At 41.5% G+C, this 16341-nt stretch overlaps 2 protein-coding genes across 4 annotated transcripts; both read left to right on the top strand.

Annotated features, from left to right (window-relative positions):
* The first annotated feature begins 6227 nt into the window (after positions 1–6227).
* On the top strand, positions 6228–8738 carry glrx2 (glutaredoxin 2). Of its 3 annotated transcripts, none has more exons than XM_029633060.2 (4): positions 6228–6301; positions 7051–7120; positions 7197–7373; positions 7807–8738. In XM_029633060.2, the coding sequence occupies exons 2-4, from the start codon at positions 7052–7054 to the stop codon at positions 7969–7971; spliced, it is 411 nt and encodes a 136-aa protein (XP_029488920.1). In that variant the 5' UTR covers positions 6228–6301; position 7051; the 3' UTR covers positions 7972–8738. The 3 variants fall into 3 exon arrangements, with proteins under 3 accessions (XP_029488920.1, XP_029488918.1, XP_029488919.1); XM_029633058.2 differs by lacking the exon at positions 6228–6301 and adding an exon at positions 6308–6516; XM_029633059.2 differs by lacking the exon at positions 6228–6301 and adding an exon at positions 6575–6935.
* A 70-nt stretch (positions 8739–8808) lies between these two features.
* On the top strand, positions 8809–16057 carry LOC115108563 (ubiquitin carboxyl-terminal hydrolase isozyme L5). The gene is made up of 11 exons (XM_029633057.2): positions 8809–9117; positions 9663–9726; positions 11410–11515; positions 12012–12137; positions 12264–12325; positions 12540–12670; positions 13353–13416; positions 13522–13624; positions 14456–14569; positions 14773–14871; positions 15103–16057. Exons 1-11 carry the CDS (start codon positions 9042–9044, stop codon positions 15145–15147), a joined length of 990 nt encoding a protein of 329 aa, XP_029488917.1. The 5' UTR covers positions 8809–9041; the 3' UTR covers positions 15148–16057.
* Positions 16058–16341: the final 284 nt, after the last annotated feature.

Genomic DNA, 16341 nt, shown 5'->3' with positions numbered 1-16341 from the left:
AGGCAGTGGATTCATGAACCGTGACAGAAAGGGGAACCCCTGTTCTGGAAAAAACCCAAGAGGTATAACCATAGTTGGCCATAACAGTTACAAGAATAACCATGTGCATGTCTAACGGTGTCCAATGACCTAGAGCACATACAGAGTACTAGTTTTGCTGACTCCTTCTGAAATAAATAATTGCCACTTAAGTACTGAAAAATTCACAATATTAGCGGCTTGGGTCTTTTTTAATATCAAGGAATATTTCACTTTCTCTGTCCATAGGAGTAACAAAATGAATTTGTGCATGAGGCAGAAATAATGTGGTGCGACTCGAGTTTTGCCATCAGCTGGAAGACGGTGTCACTTTTTGGTCAGTGTCAGTGGAGGAAAGGGATGTTGAGAGACGGAGCTTCAGTCTGCTGCTCTCTCCCTCCGCTGAGACTGACCATCAGATGCATCACCATCGGCCCAGTAAAATAAAAAGCAGTGACTAAGAACCATCGGGTTCTTGGTCACTGACCAAGGCCATTCTCACCGATTGCTCAGTTTGGCCAGGTAGCCAGCTCTAGGAAGAGAATTGGTGGTTCCAAACTTCTTCCATTTAAGAATGATGGAGGCCACTGTGTTTTGGTACCCTTCCCCAGATCTGAAACTCGACACAATCCTGTCTTGAAGCTCTACGGACAATTCCTTCAATCTCATTGCTTGGTTTTTGCTCTGACATGCACTGTCAACTGTGGGACGTTATACAGACAGGTGTGTACCTTTCCAAATCATGTCCAATCAATTGTATTTACCACAGGTGGACTTCAATCAAGTTGTAGAAAAATCTCAAGGATGATCAATGGAAACAGGATGCACCTGAACTCAATTTCGAATCTCATTGCAAAGGATCTGCATACTTATGTAAATAAGGTATTTCTGAAAACATTCTAAAAATCTGTTTTCACTTTGTCATTATGGGGTATAATGTGTAGATTGATGAGGGAAAAATAATTGAATACATTTTAGAATAAGGCTGTAACAAAGTGTGGAAAAAGGGAAGGGGTCTGAATACTTTCAGAATGCACTGTATACAGATGGTTCAAATGATCCAGTTAGTGGTAGGGTGGGGGCAGGGGTGTATATCCCAGATTTCAATGTTAGAGTATCTAAGCAGTTAACTGATTATGTGTCACTGTATGCAGCCGAGTTGACGACAAAGATTATAGGTTTTAGATGGGTGGAGGATGTCAAACCACTCAGAGTGGGGATCTGCTCTGATTCAGCTACAGTGTTGAGTAGTGTGAAGACTGGCAGGTCAGATAGAGGAGACTTGTTTGTGGAGATGATGGTGATGTTAATAGGATTGGAGGGGATGGGAATGGTGGTAAGCTTTTGCTAGGTTCCCGTTAATGTGGGTGTGGAGGGTAATGAGAGGCTGATGTGGTGGCTAAGAGTGCTGTGAGAAGAGAGGGGGTAGATATTCAGGTCCTGTTGGGCCGCAGGGAAGTCAAGTCCTTGATCCAGGCGAAAGGGCTCGATCTTTGGCAAAGGGAGTGGGATGCTAGTAGTAAGGGGAGGCAATTTTATCACGTGTACCGGTCAGTTAAGGATGAGGCAGGGAGTATGGGATGTAGGACAGATGAATTTGTGTGGAGTAGAACCCTGTTAGGGCACACAGGTTTGAATGCCAAGTTGTGAATGATAGGGAGACATAAAAGAGATCTGTGTGATGAGTGTTTAGTGGAGGAAACAGTGGAGCATGTGTAAATAGTCTGGGTGGCCATTTGATTAGTTGTTCAGCAGTCATATGGCTTGGGGGTAAACGATGTTAAAGAGTCTTTTGGTCCTAGACTTGGCGCTCCGGTACCGCTTGCAATGCGGAAGCAGAGAGAACGAACGACTTTGGTGACTGGAGTCTTTGACAATTTTTTGGGCCTTCCTCTGACACTGTATATACACTACCATACAAAAGTTTGGGGTCACTTAGAAATGTCCTTGTTTTTGAAAGAAAAGCAAAAAAATTTTGTCCATTAAAATAACATCAAATTGATCAGAAATACAGTGTAGACATTGTTAATGTTGTAAATGACTATTGTAGCTGGAAACAGCAGATTTTTTTAATGGAATATCTACATAGGTGTACAGAGGCCCATTATCAGCAACCATCACTCCTGTGTTCTAATGGCACGTTGTGTTAGCTAATCCAAGTTTATCATTTTAAAAGGCTAATTGATCATTAGAAAACCCTTTTGCAATTATGTTAGCACAGCTGAAAACTGTTGTTCTGATTAAAGAAGCAATAAAACTGGCCTTTAGACTAGTTGAGTATCTGGATCATCAGCATTTGTGGGTTAGAGTAGAGGCTCAAAATGGCCAGAAACAAAAAACTATCTTCTGAAACTCGTCAGTCTATTCTTGTTCTGAGAAATTAAGGCTATTCCATGTGAGAAATTGCCAATAAACTGAAGATCTCGTACAACGCTGTGCACTACTCCCTTCACAGAACAGCTCAAACTGACTCTAACCAGAATAGAGAGAGGAGTGGGAGGCCCCGGTGCACAACTGAGCAAGAGGACAAGTACATTAGAGTGTCTAGTTTGAGAAACAGACTCCTCACAAGTCCTCAACTGGCAGCTTCATTCAATAGTACACGCAAAACACCAGTCTCAATGTCAACAGTGAAGAGGCGACTCCGGGATGCTGGACTTCTAGGCAGAGTTCCTCTGTCCAGTGTCTGTGTTATTTTGCCCATCTTAATCTTTTATTTTTATTGGCCAGTCTGAGATATGGCATTTTCTTTGCAACTCTGCCTAGAAGGCCAGCATTCCGGAGTCGCCTCTTCACTGTTGACGTTGAGACTGGTGTTTTGCGGGAAATCCAGGATCCAGTTGCAGAGGGAGGAGCTTTGTCCCAGGGTCCTTAACTTAGTGATGAGCTTTGTAGCTACTATGGTGTTGAACGCTGAGCTGTAGTCAATGAACAGCATTCTCACATAGGTGTTATTTTGCCCAGGTGGGAAAGGGCAGTGTGGAGTGCGATTGAGATTGCATCATCTGTGGATCTGTTGGGGCGGTATGTGAATTGGAGTGGGTCTAGGGTTTCTGGCATGATGGTTTCGATGTGAGTCATGACCAGCCTTCCAAAACACTTCATGACTACTGACGTGAGTGCTACGGGGTGGTAATCATTTAGGCAGGTTAACTTCATTTTCTTAGGCACAGGTGGTATGTTTGAAACATGTAGTTATTATAGACTCGGTCAGGGAGATGTTGAAAATGTCAGTGAAGACACTTGCCAGTTGGTCCGTGCATCCTTTGAGTACACATCCTGGTAATCCATCTGGCCCAGCGGCTTTGTGAATGTTGACCTGTTTAAAGTTCTTGCTCACATCGGGTAAATGTTGACCTGTTTAAAGTTCTTGCTCACATCGGGTACGGAGAGTGTGATCACTCAGTCGTCCGGAATAGCTGGTGCTCTCATGCATGTTTCAATGTAGCTTCCCTTGAAGCGAGCATAAAAGGCATTTCAATTTAAATCAAATCAAAGTTTATTTGTCACGTGCTCTGAATACAACAGACCTTACAGTGAAATGCTTACTTACAGGCTCTAACCAATAGTGCAAAAAAGGTATTAGGTGAACAATAAGTAGGTAAAGAAATAAAACAACAGTTAAAAGACAGACTATATACAGTAGCGAGGCTATAGAAGTAGCGAGGCTACATACAGACACTGGTTAGTCAGGCTGATTGAGGTAGTACGTACAGTACATGTAGATTATGGTTAAAGTGACTATGCATACCTGTATATGATGAACAGAGAGTAGCAGTAGTGTAAAAGAGGGGTTGGCGGGTGGTGGGTGGGACACAATGCAGACAGCCCGGTTTGCCACTGTGTGGGAGCACTGGTCGGTTGGCCCAATTGAGGTAGTATGTACATGTAGATGACTAAGTGACTATGCATATATGATAAACAGAGAGTAGCAGCAGTGTAAAAGGAGGGGTTGGGGTAGGCTCGTGTCACTGGGCAGCTCGCGGTTGGTTTCCCTTTGTAGTCCATAATAGTTTTCAAGCCCTGCCACATCCGCGACCGTACGAGCCAATATAGTAGGATTCAATCTTAGTCCTGTATTGACGCTTTGCCTGTTTGATGGTTCGTCGGAGGGCATAGCAGGATTTCTTATAAGCGTCTGGATTAGTTTCCCGCTCTTTGAAAGCGGCAGCTCTAGCTTTTATCTTGGTGCGGATATTGCCTGTAATCCATGGCTTCAGGTTGGGAAATGTACGTATGTACGGTCACTGCGGGGATAATGTCATCGGTGCACTTATTGATGAAGACGGTGACAGTGGTGATATATTCCTCAATGCCTATGGATGAATCCCGCAACATATTCCAGTCTGTGCTAGCAAAACAGTCCTTTATCGTAGCATCCACGTCACTTCCGTATTGAGCGAGTCATCATGGTCAGATTTGACAAATGGAGGGTGAGGGAGAACTTTGTATTTAATTTTTTTATTTTACCTTTATTTAACCAGGCAAGTCAGTTAAGAACACATTCTTATTTTCAATGACGGCCTGGGAACGGTGGGTTAACTGCCTGTTCAGGGGCAGAACGACAGATTTGTACCTTGTCAGCTCGGGGGTTTGAACTTGCAACCTTCTGGTTACTAGTCCAACGCTCTAACCACTAGGCTACGCTGCCGCCCCGCGTATGCGTCTCTGTGTGTGAAGTAAAGGTGGTCTAGTTTTTTCCCTCTCTGGTTGCACATGTGACATGCTGGTAGAAAGTTTTCCTGCATTCCTGCAAGTCCCCGGCCACTAAGAGCACCACTTCTTGATGAGCATTTTCTTGTTTGCTTATGGCATTATACAGCTCGTTGTGTGTCGTCTTAGTGCCAGCATCGGTTTGTGGTTGTAAATAGATGGCTATGAATAATATAGATGAGAACTCTCTTGTTAGCTAGTGTGGTCTACAGCCTATCATGAGGCATTCTACCTCAGGCAAGCAATACCTCAAACATTTTTTAATATTAGACATCGCGCACCAGCAGTTACTGACAAATAGACCCACACCCCCGCCTCTCGTCTTACCAGAAGTAGCTGCTCTGTCCTGCCGAAACACTGTCAGCTCTATATTATCTGTGTCGTCGTTCAGCCAAGTCTTGGTGAAACATAAGATATTACAGTTTTTAAATTCCCGTTGTTAGGATAGTCTTACCTGTAGATTGTCCAGTTTGTTTTCCAATGATCGCACATTGTCCAATAATACAGAGGGTCGTTTTCTTACTCGTAAGCGAATTCTTAGAAGGTACCCTCCTCCCCCACTTTCTCCGAATTTTCTTCACGCTGATGACGGGGATCTGGGCCTCGTCACGACAAAGCAGTATATCCTCCGTGTCGGACTCAATAAAGAAAATAATCTTCATCCAGTTTGAGGTGTGTAATCGCTGTTCTGATGTCAAGAAGCTCTTTTCGGTCATAAGAGACAGTAGCATCATTGTGTACAAAATGAGTTACAAACAATGCGAAGAAACTAACAAAATAGCACAGTTGGTTAGGAGCCTGTAAAACATCAGGCATCCCATCCGGCGCCATTAATCTTAAATTGAGAAATTGCATGAAAATGTTAGAAAGGCTGGACAGGGTTGGGGTTTGGGTAGTGTAGTGGGGGAGGGAAGTGGTGTTCAGTGCTCTGTTTCACTTTCTTAGAGGAACAGGACTCATGAGGAGATTGAATTTAGGTAGGCCGTGACTCGCCTCACACTCCAGTAGGTGGCGGTGAATGCACATTAAAAGTTGGATGCGTTCTGCCAACCCAATCTCAAAGAAGAAGAAGAAAAATTACGTTTTTTCACCACCAAATATGGTAGTGAGAGGAAGTCCAGTCGCAGGTAATGGGAGAGGATGGAACTAGGTGAAACTGGGCCGACATTCTGCTAATTTTGTAATCGATGAAACATCTGATATCAATATATTTTTCTGTTCCCAAACCTAAAATATGTAACGAAAACAGTGCACTAATTTGTAAAGACTTGACGGTTTGCCAAAGTTAGTTAAAAAAATAGCTTTTTTTAGATGGAGCGCAAAGTCGAATCGAATTTGTGCACACGCACACTTCACAGAGGCGTTTCCTAACAGAAATATACAAATACAGGCTACAACGCACCAATAGGATCTCGATCGTTTGTGGTTGGCTTTGCCCACCTCCTTGCTTGTTCTGCCCACTACGCTTCATTTCCTCCCACTGTAATTGACACAGATGAACTTTCTTGGGTTAGTTATACATATCTTTGACCCACCCCTCTTGTATAATAATGTACTTCCGGTAGTCAAGGTAAGCATGTGCGGCCAATTGTAAAATCGCAAACAGAGCAAGTGGAGGTAGTGGTCACACAGAAACGCTAATGTTTTTCTACACTACTGAGTGTATATTAGCCGCATGTTCTACCTCGGCCAACCGTTTGATTCTATGTTATTTGCGGTTTCTTTGCTAATGATGTTAGCGCGAGGAGGACTCCTGTCCAGATTCGTATGGAACGGTTGCCGAAGGTCACTTTCCCTGTTATTTAACATTGAAATGCCAATATTAAATAATAATGTCAGTATAATGTATGTAGGCAGCCATGTGTTATTCTTTTTAAACTATCGTAATATATTTGAACGGCGAAACTTGAAAGCTAGCGAATCAAATGTGACCAACATGCTAATGTTTACGAGTGTCGTGAAAATAGGTAACGTTAGCTAACGTTAATTGATGGTTGAGATAATCCTTATCCCACCGCAAACTAATCCTTCAGATTCAGCCAGTGCCTTGCTGTGAATGTTCGACGGGTTGCTAGCGAACGCTACAGATAGCTAGTTGACATCAGAATGGACACAAAATACAAACTGAGTCTCACCTGTTTGATTGTTATATTATCACTGATAATGGGGATAATATCTTCTGCACACGCCTTGAAATGTTTAAGGTTATTGCTACAATATTTTCATTGATGGGTTGGTGCATGTCTGTTTCGGTGCTTTAGCTAGCTATCTATTTACTGACATAACGTTGGCTCGTTAACAACCTGTGTGTCCTTTCAGGATGGGAAACTTCACATCCTTCAGCTCAAGTGGTCTGTCAAGCACAACAGCATGTGGTCAGTTTCTACAGGTAAGATTTAACATTTTTATCTCATGATTCTGTTTGTGTTGGTGACTTGGTCTGACATTGATGTTCTTTTCTTCAGGAGGTGGTGTCTCATAACTGCATTGTCATATTTTCCAAGACCACTTGTCCATATTGCAAAATGGCCAAAAATGTATTCAATGAAATTGGTGCTACATACAAGGTGATAGAGCTGGATGAACACAATGATGGAAGACTACTACAAGAGGCCTTGGCGCAGATGACCGGTGCCAGAACAGTATGAAACAACCTCATGTTTATATCATGACCAATTTGCATTCCCCAATCAATTTTGCCATGGTGTTTTACATTGCTATGTGCTGAATTACATATCACATTCTATCTCACATATGCCACCTTAGCTTTAGTATAATAGATCATTCTCTGTAACCCTCAAAGTAGGTTGTTGATTGAGGACTGTTCATGTTTTTACCCTAAATGCCATATGTACACTACATAGATGTACAGTATGTATCTGCTGATTCTACTGGTGAGTCTGACATTTGACCTGACTGTATGTTGCTATCTTGTTGTTGATAGCAATAGCACTAAGTTAACACAACTGGCACCAGACCAGTAGGGACATTGTTCTTATTATTATGCACACAGAGAACAGCTGAACTGAGCACCATTTAGTGTGTTATTTTTAATGTGGTTACTTGTGGTTACAGGTTCCGAGGGTCTTCATCAATGGAAACTGCATTGGAGGAGGCTCTGACACAAAGGAACTACACCAGAAGGGAAAGCTGCTGCCTCTGATAGAACAATGTGCCCCGTGCTGCGTGAAAATTAACACTGAAGGCTCGGGCAGCGGACAGTTCGAGTCCACCAAATGACTAACCGTTCTAATTCTCACTGTAATTTATCCTGTGTTTATTTAATGTTTCCTCGACTTTGTGCGATACATTATATATATATATAGAACCCATATGTATGTATGTATATATATGGGTTCTATGTGGTTTATTTACCAAGATGCACACTTGTTATCGTCACCCTTCGTCTACATTCAGGGAATGTACAGTATTTTAATGAATTAAATCAAATCAAATGTATTTATATAGCCCTTCTTACATCAGCTGATATCTCAAAGTGCTAAACCCAGCCTAAAACCCCAAACAGCAAGCAATGCAGGTGTAGAAGCACAGTGGCTAGGAAAAACTCCCTAGAAAGGCCAAAACCTAGGAAAAAACCTAGAGAGGAACCAGGCTATGAGGGGTGGGTAGTCCTCTTCTGGCTGTGCCAGGTGGAGATTATAACAGAACATGGCCAAGATGTTCAAATGTTCATAAATGACCAGCATGGTCAAATAATAATCACAGTAGTTGTCGAGGGTGCAGCAAGTCAGCACCTCAGAAGTAAATGTCAGTTGGCTTTTCATAGCCGATCATTAAGATGATCTCTACCACTCCTGCTGTCTCTAGAGGTGAAAACAGCATGTCCGGTGAACAGGTCAGGATTCCATTAAACTCCACAATCTTTTAAAGGAGGACCGTGCCTAATTATTTGCATGCCTGTGAAGTAAGAAATACATTAACTGGTTTAACATGATACACTGGTTAAAATTATGGTAGCGCTTCATAATAAAAGCAACAATGTGTTACTTGTTACAATGTGTTATTTTTAGTAACGTTGTGGCAACATTTGAAATGCCCAATGGAATGACAACTATATATAATAGTATGTAGAAAATAAATGTAGGCCTATGATGACAGATCATTTGCACATACAGCCCCCCTTGCTCGATTTGCACACGATTCCTGTTGAAAGACATGCCGGGAGATTTCGCTTGAACACAATTTACGCAGCGGATTGATTCATTTTACTGGCTAACTAGCCACTACAGATATAGGCTTGTCTACTGCAATACAATTACTTGCCCTACGGTTCTTGAAATAAATAAAAAATGACTGGAAGCGCAGGAGAATGGTGTCTTATGGAAAGTGATCCTGGGGTTTTCACAGAATTGATCAAAGGCTTTGGTGAGTGTGCTATATGCTAGCATGCTACTAGTACTTTCTAGCAAGATTGCCAACAAGCCATAGCAAAGTCTGAGCAAATCAAGTAGCCTTTGCTACGCACATCCTTTGTGACCGTAGTGTTAGTTTGCAGTGCAGCAAATTTCATAAACATAATTATTTGTTAATCAGATTAAACACCATCTAGCTATCTAACGTGCTAACTAGGTGGCGTAATTTATTCCAGCGTGGTAGCTAACTAAGCATGATGAAATAGCATTAGCATGACACCCACTGGCACTGTATCTGGGTTAGCTAGCTGACTACTGAAATTCCTTTAAAAGCTGACACATTTTTACTGCATGCTATTCCAGTTGAATTTGTACACATTAAGAAGGCCTAACTAGTTAGATAAACTGGTCATAGTTGATGCAATCCTCTGCGAATTCAAATGGCTAGACTAGTTAAATTGAATAGCTACTGTCCTGTCCTCTATCCATATAGTTAGTAAGCTATTGCTTTAAATTATCATAGTAACTAACCCATATTTCCCCTTTCTACTAACCCAGGTTGTAAAGGAGCTCAGGTTGAAGAAATATGGAGTATGGAACCAGAGAACTTTGAAAACCTGAAGTAAGCCATGCCCTAATCTCTTTGCTTCGAAACACTTCACAAATGCATAATATCGCTGTGATGCTGTTGACTAATCCCATTCCGTACAAATTTGCGCAACCCAAACCAGGCTGCAATGAAAACTAATGGGACTGCTGGCATCAGAATCTGGGGTGTGAATTACGCTTCTATTCATGCGTTGATTGACATGGTAATAGCCCGATAGTATTGGAGAAAAGTTTTTTTTTAAACGGACCCCTCTGACGCTGTACGTTAAATTGTGACCTGTCGTGACGTAACGTACATCACGCATAATGCAACTCATTCTGTGTCGTGCAGATTAAAAACAAGGGACAGTGAATACGGGGATACCTAGTACAACGGAATGTATTTTTGCGTCATCACTGCAAGCCATCATGACATCATGACTCAGCTGCTGTTTACTTCTGAAGATAACTTTAGCACCGCCCTAAAAACCTGCAAATGGGTATGTAATGACACACTATATATATTCTTTATAGTGTTTTATTTACATTTTAGAGGCAATAAGGTGATAAATTGGAAAGATCTAGTGAAAAAAAAACATTTTCCCACAATACATCTCTCCTTCTCACTATCACGCAGTAGGTTTCACTTCCCTACCCGCCATATTTAAAAAGATCGATGGAGCTCATTGATTTCTTCGATCATGCAGAGAAGGGCAGCATGAAGGTTTCGTCATTGATTTTGCTGGAAAGGCGAGAAATTGTGCGTTTTGTCAAATTACAGTTGACCTGGAAGTATTCCGTTTTTTGGGCGCTAAAATTAGGTCGAATAGTAAGTTACAGCGCAATGTACAAAAGTGTTAGCTAGCGTAAACTCGTACATCGCCTTGGTCCGTACAATTTGCCTTATTTTAGGTCCCAAAAACGTAATACTTCCAGATCAACTGTAATGTCAATACCATTGTAAAGCATAATTTCTCCCCTTTCCAACAGATTCAATTACATGACCTAAACGCTGCCTGTTTCTGCATAATTCAAGCAGGCAATGAGCCCCGTCGGGTCTTTTTAAAAATGGCGGGTGGGGAAGTGAAACTAATGTGTGATAGTGAGAAGGAGAGATGTTGTGTTGGAAAATTGCTTTTTTTTTCACTAGATCTTTCCAACTTATCACCTTATTGCCTCTAAAACTTAAATAAAACACTATAAAGACTTTATATAGTGTGTCATTACATACCTATTTGAATGTTTGTGTCGAATTTGAATCGTGTTTTTAGGGCGGTGCTAAAGTGATCTTAGAAGTTAACAGCGGCTTTGAGAATGATGATCGCATGCAATGATGACGAAAAAAATGACTAGGTATCCCCCCCTTACCCCCGTCACTGTCCATTTCTTGTTTTTAAACGATGATAGAAGTGCTACACCTGGTGGAGAGAGATTGTAAGACAGAAATAGTTGCTTTATGCGTGTTGTACGTTACGACATGACACGTCAAGATGTAACGGAGGGTCAGTTTTTTTCAACTTTTCTCCAATACTATAGAGACATTACCATGTCGATCAACGCTTGAATAGAAACCTAGTTCACACCCACGATTTTGACGTTAACACAGTCGCTACAGTCCCATTAGTTTTCTTTGTAGCCTCGTTTGAATGTTGCGGTTGCGCACATTTGTTCGGAATGGGGTGAGTTTACGTTACTAGGCTTCTCTTTCTTTCTCCAGACCAGTTCATGGGTTGATCTTCCTGTTCAAGTGGCAGCCAGGTGAGGCACCAGCAGGCTCTATCGTTCAGGATTCAAGACTTGACAACATATTTTTTGCCAAGCAGGTACATGGTTTGGTTAGACATCTTTGACTAGGGGGAAATTATATATTCATTGTATGTATTGCAGAGTTTGCACATATTCAAAGTCCTCAGAAGTGTTTTCAGAAGTCACTTTCTTCCTGGCACTGATTCTCCTGATAGCAGCTATTTTGAAGAAGAGTCTACTTGCAGTAACTGTGTTCAATGTATTGACTGCATTTGGGATCCTGAGTGGTGCGGTGGTCTAAGGCACTGCATCGCAGCGCTAGAGGCGTCACTACAGACTCGGGTTCGATCCTGGGCTGTATCACAACCCGCCGTGATCGGGAGTCCCATAGGGCGGCGCACAATTGGCCCAGCGTCGTCCGGGTTAGGGGAGGGTTTGGCTGGGGTAGGCAATCATTGCAAATAAAAATGTGTTTTTCACTGTATTGCCAAGTTAATAAAAAATAAAATCTCACTCTGGTTAAGAGCATCTGGCAGGATGTCATATGTCTAATGTCTTTGTGTGTTGTTTCAGGTGATAAATAACGCATGTGCTACCCAGGCCATTGTGAGTGTGCTGCTGAACTGCACTCACTCTGACATGCTGCTGGGAGAGACACTCACAGAGTTCAGAGAATTCTCACTCAGCTTCGATGCTGCTGTAAGTTGTGTCTGATTCTGGTTAGCGTTTACTTTGTGCAGGCTGTTCTTTCTTTATTGTCAGTCAGTGTTTTGTCCTTGGGATGTGCATAACACCCACACATTGATGATATTCTCTTCTATAAAGATGAAAGGTCTGGCTCTCAGCAACTCTGAAGTTATTCGACAAGTTCACAACGGCTTTGCCAGGTGAGTTGACTCTTTTGATTTCAGAGAATGATCGTCTCACCGCAGACATCACAAGACAAATCGAAGGGTTGGCTGTAAGCAGACAAACTGCCATTTTGTTTGCATTGTAGACAGAGTTTGGGAGAAAAAAGGCTTTGGTTTTAATACGATGTTAGTTGCTCTGCTAATGAGATATAACTGTCAATTTCTTATTTTATTGTTTCTTTGTTTTCAGACAGCAGATGTTTGAGTTTGACGCAAAGTCTTCAGCGAAGGATGAGGAAGCATTCCACTTTGTGAGTTATGTCCCTGTCAACGGCAGGCTCTATGAGCTGGACGGACTACGTGAAGGGCCCATCGACCTCGGTATGCACATACGGGTCATGTATACAAAACATTAAGAACACCTCTTTCCATGACAGACTGACCAGGTGAAAACTATGATCCTTTATTGATCATTGGGTTTTTCATACTCAACAGTTTCCTGTGTGAATCAAGAATTGTCCACCACCCAAAAGACATCCAGCTAACTTGACACAATAGTGGGATGCTTGGGAGTCATGGGTGAGCATCCCTGTGGAACGCTTTCGACACCTTGTAGATTCCAAGCCCCGATGAATTGAGGCCGTTCTAAGGGTGGCGGGGGGACGACGACTCCATTTTAGGAAGGTGTTCCTAATGTTTGGTATACTCAGTGTATTTAGATGTATAAAGAGAGAAAGTTGTTTTATTGTCCTACATCATTTTACAAGTAATAGTGAGAACTGAATTTGAAATAAGCTGCCCATTCAGATTCTTTTGGATGGCGATTCAGCATTTTTTCTAGTGAATTAGAAGTGTGGGTAGTGATGTCTTGAACCAGACAAACCCTATTCTACACTATATGCTTGTTGGCCATTGATTTATATATTTTCTCTTTGGTTGTATGACTGTGGGAAAGTAGGATACATGCTTGCATGTGTCTAGTCACTCACTGCTCTACCATGAAATGTATATATTTTTTAATAACGTTATTTATAGTTTCACCCCCTCTTGTTTTGTGTTTCAGGTGTATGCAACCAGGACGATTGGATCAACGCAGTTCGGCCAGTGATTGAGAAAAGAATACAGAAGTAAATATTTTGGATCCATTACATTTTGACCACTGTTGAATAGTGCGTCATGTTGATGCTGTTTGTGTTTATGCTTGCTCGTGCATCTTCCGTCTACCTTATCAGGTACAGTGAGGGAGAGATCCGCTTCAACCTGATGGCCATCGTGTCAGACAGGAAGATGATTTATGAGAGGAAGATAGCGGAGCTGCAGATCCAGCTTGCAGAGGTACTGTAAGTGGTGTCACTGTTACCCATGATGCCCATGGGGCAGCCTTCAGGCCAGGACCTTTCAATTACCAGCCCTCCAGGGCCATTTATCAAGTCCTTTAAAATTGCTGCTAATGATGAAAGAAAGATGTAGTCTAACTGCAGTAAGTAACGTTGGTCTCATTCCAGCGTTTTCCATTAGCCGGTAATTGCCGGCTTTTGGCAGATAAAATGAATAAATAACCAAAAAATAATAACATTACAATCCGGCAGAAAATATCCTGATAAAAATAAAATCCTCTATAAATCACATTGCTATGCATGGAGTTTGGGTCAGGTTGTATTTCAATCGTATCATCATCTACTCTGCACTCTCGCTAACAAACTTAAAAAATGGTATCATTGTACTATCACGCAAAGTTTCCCATCACCAGTGAGTCAGGCACTGCTGTATGCAGGCAGAGGAGAAATGTTTAGCTAGTTTGCTAGATTAATCCCCCTTACAGACATTTACACCGAGGAGTATTAAGACTAAGTGATTTTTGCTTTCCTTCTCTTTAATCTAATGCCTGGTCGAGCAGCAATCTTAAAAAGGACAACTCTACAAATCAAGCTAGCTTGTCAACTAGCTACTGTATCAAGCATGGAGGCACAGACATTTGGAAAGATAAATTGACATGGAAACAGGATATTGACAAGTGGGCACTCCTAAAAAGCATTACGATACATATGATGGCATTCAAATGGTGTTCTATTTGTTATGGCTGGGAAGTCTCACATCTGTCCGGAAAATATAAATCTGGTTGGACATTTGACCGAATGGAAACACTGTCTCACCCTGTTTTTCCAGGAAGAGCCAATGGACACAGACCAGAGCAGCACCCTCCTCAGCTCGATCCAATCAGAAATTGCCAAGTATCAGCTGCTGATTGATGAGGAGAATCAGAAACTCAAACAATACAAGGTGTGTTCACTGACCATGGGTCAAATAGCCGACAAATACAATGGTATGGGCATTTAGCCAACAAATACAATGGTATGGGCATTTAGCCAACAAATACAATGGTATGGGCATTTAGCCAACGAAAACAATGATGTGGGCATTTAGTGGGGTTATTACACATTTTAATGTTTGCCTTAAATATCATTATTTTTACTTTATTATAGATCGAAAACATCCGACGAAAGCATAACTACCTACCCTTCATCATGGAACTACTGAAGACACTGGCAGAATACCAGCAGTTGATACCTTTGGTGGAAAAGGTGAGATCTCTTTAGCCGATGCAGAAACTTGAATTTTGTGTATATAATTTTGTTGTATGATGGTAGTTGAAGGTTCTCTACAAGGTACATGCAATATATGACAAACTTTTTAGTCTTTTTTTTAACTGTTTTGAAGTATAGTGTTATATAACTTATATCCACTAGAGGGTGATATTTACCTCTCACAGACAGCTGCTCACTGGCACTAACTAATGTATGTCATCTCCACAGGCAAAGGAGAAGCAGAGTGCCAAAAAAGTCCAGGAAGCCAAGTGAACACAGTCACTAGTGCTGAGTGAGGGGGGGGGGGTTATAAAACAACTAATCGACGACTTCAGTTTAGTTACTTTAATTCCATTTAGTTTTTTGTGAGCCCAATGCAGAAATCAAGTCAAGAACTATGTGGGACGCTGGTCTGAAGATAATTAGATACACACAGACCCACAATGACAAGAGGGATAGAGACAGTTTGTGAAAGTATGCCTTATCTACTTTGAAGAACTAGTCATGATTTCATCAGACAGCTCTGCATCATAGGCTACTTAGGCAGGCTAGCTAAATATGATGACTAAAGACAGTACATTATAGGGAGCACATAGATAACGTTACTGGCTGCTTCAGATTGCTACTGCCTGAGCAGAGATGAGATGACGACTTTAAGGAATAAAAGATAATAAAGTCATCAAATAAAAACTTACAATATTTCAGTTCTGTATATTACTATTTCGTAGTAATTTCCTGTTTTCCTATTGATATCTAGTCAATGTGGAACTGACAAAGACAATGGATTATTTTTATTGTTTTGGCAATTGAATGCTGACTATTTTTGGCTTTGGAATTTCCATTAAAAAGATCTATTTCATAATGCATTTAATGTTGAAAAAAATAATCGAAAATCGTGATATTTTTTCTAATTGAACCGAAACCGAACCGACCTCGAAAAGCACAAATCTCTCAGCACTAACACTCACACTCATCAGTCGTCGTATTCATGTGACCCCCCCTTCCCCACCATTGTATCATGTGACACCCACCCCCCACAGACATGAGCACACGGGCAGTGGGATAGACAAGAACTGTTGACTCCCACCCACGTCTACCGCTAAGCTGTAATGTATGCCTGGAAAGATGTTTAAATGAGCCTGTCTTATTTTCATAATAAAATGTGTTGTAGTTTGATTGTTAATTGCATTCTGTCATAGTGTAGGCCCACATGTTCAAGTTTGTGTGTGTATGCAAGTAAGTTTGCAGGTTTAATAGTATTCAACTCCCATCATTACTAGTACCCATAAATAGTCATTCATGCCACAGATCATGTTCTATCCCATGGTGTATGATCCCCAAATTCCTTGATGCTGCTGGCCTTATCAGCAGGTTAGCATTTTTCGTCATGGATCTTGTTCTGGAGGCAGCTCTGCAGTGGACACTAGCTGGCACAGTCATAAAATCAGATTTGAATCCTAACCTTAA

This window comes from Oncorhynchus nerka, linkage group LG24 (assembly GCF_034236695.1).
Source record: "Oncorhynchus nerka isolate Pitt River linkage group LG24, Oner_Uvic_2.0, whole genome shotgun sequence".
In the NCBI taxonomy this organism is placed as follows: Eukaryota; Metazoa; Chordata; class Actinopteri; order Salmoniformes; family Salmonidae; genus Oncorhynchus; species Oncorhynchus nerka.
This window is presented reverse-complemented; position numbering and strand designations above follow the sequence as displayed.

What these genes read in the sequence shown, in the direction of transcription:
- LOC115108563 (XM_029633057.2), top strand. Translation starts at nt 9,042, where the DNA reads ATGACTGGAAGCGCAGGAGAATGGTGTCTTATGGAAAGTGATCCTGGG. An exon ending in AGAATTGATCAAAGGCTTTG is followed by an intron (nt 9,118 to 9,662) that starts GTGAGTGTGCTA and finishes CTACTAACCCAG; the next exon opens with GTTGTAAAGGAGCTCAGGTT. An exon ending in ACATATTTTTTGCCAAGCAG is followed by an intron (nt 11,516 to 12,011) that starts GTACATGGTTTG and finishes GTGTTGTTTCAG; the next exon opens with GTGATAAATAACGCATGTGC.
- glrx2 (XM_029633058.2), top strand. Translation starts at nt 6,407, where the DNA reads ATGTTCTACCTCGGCCAACCGTTTGATTCTATGTTATTTGCGGTTTCT. An exon ending in CATGTGGTCAGTTTCTACAG is followed by an intron (nt 7,121 to 7,196) that starts GTAAGATTTAAC and finishes TCTTTTCTTCAG; the next exon opens with GAGGTGGTGTCTCATAACTG. An exon ending in AGATGACCGGTGCCAGAACA is followed by an intron (nt 7,374 to 7,806) that starts GTATGAAACAAC and finishes TTGTGGTTACAG; the next exon opens with GTTCCGAGGGTCTTCATCAA.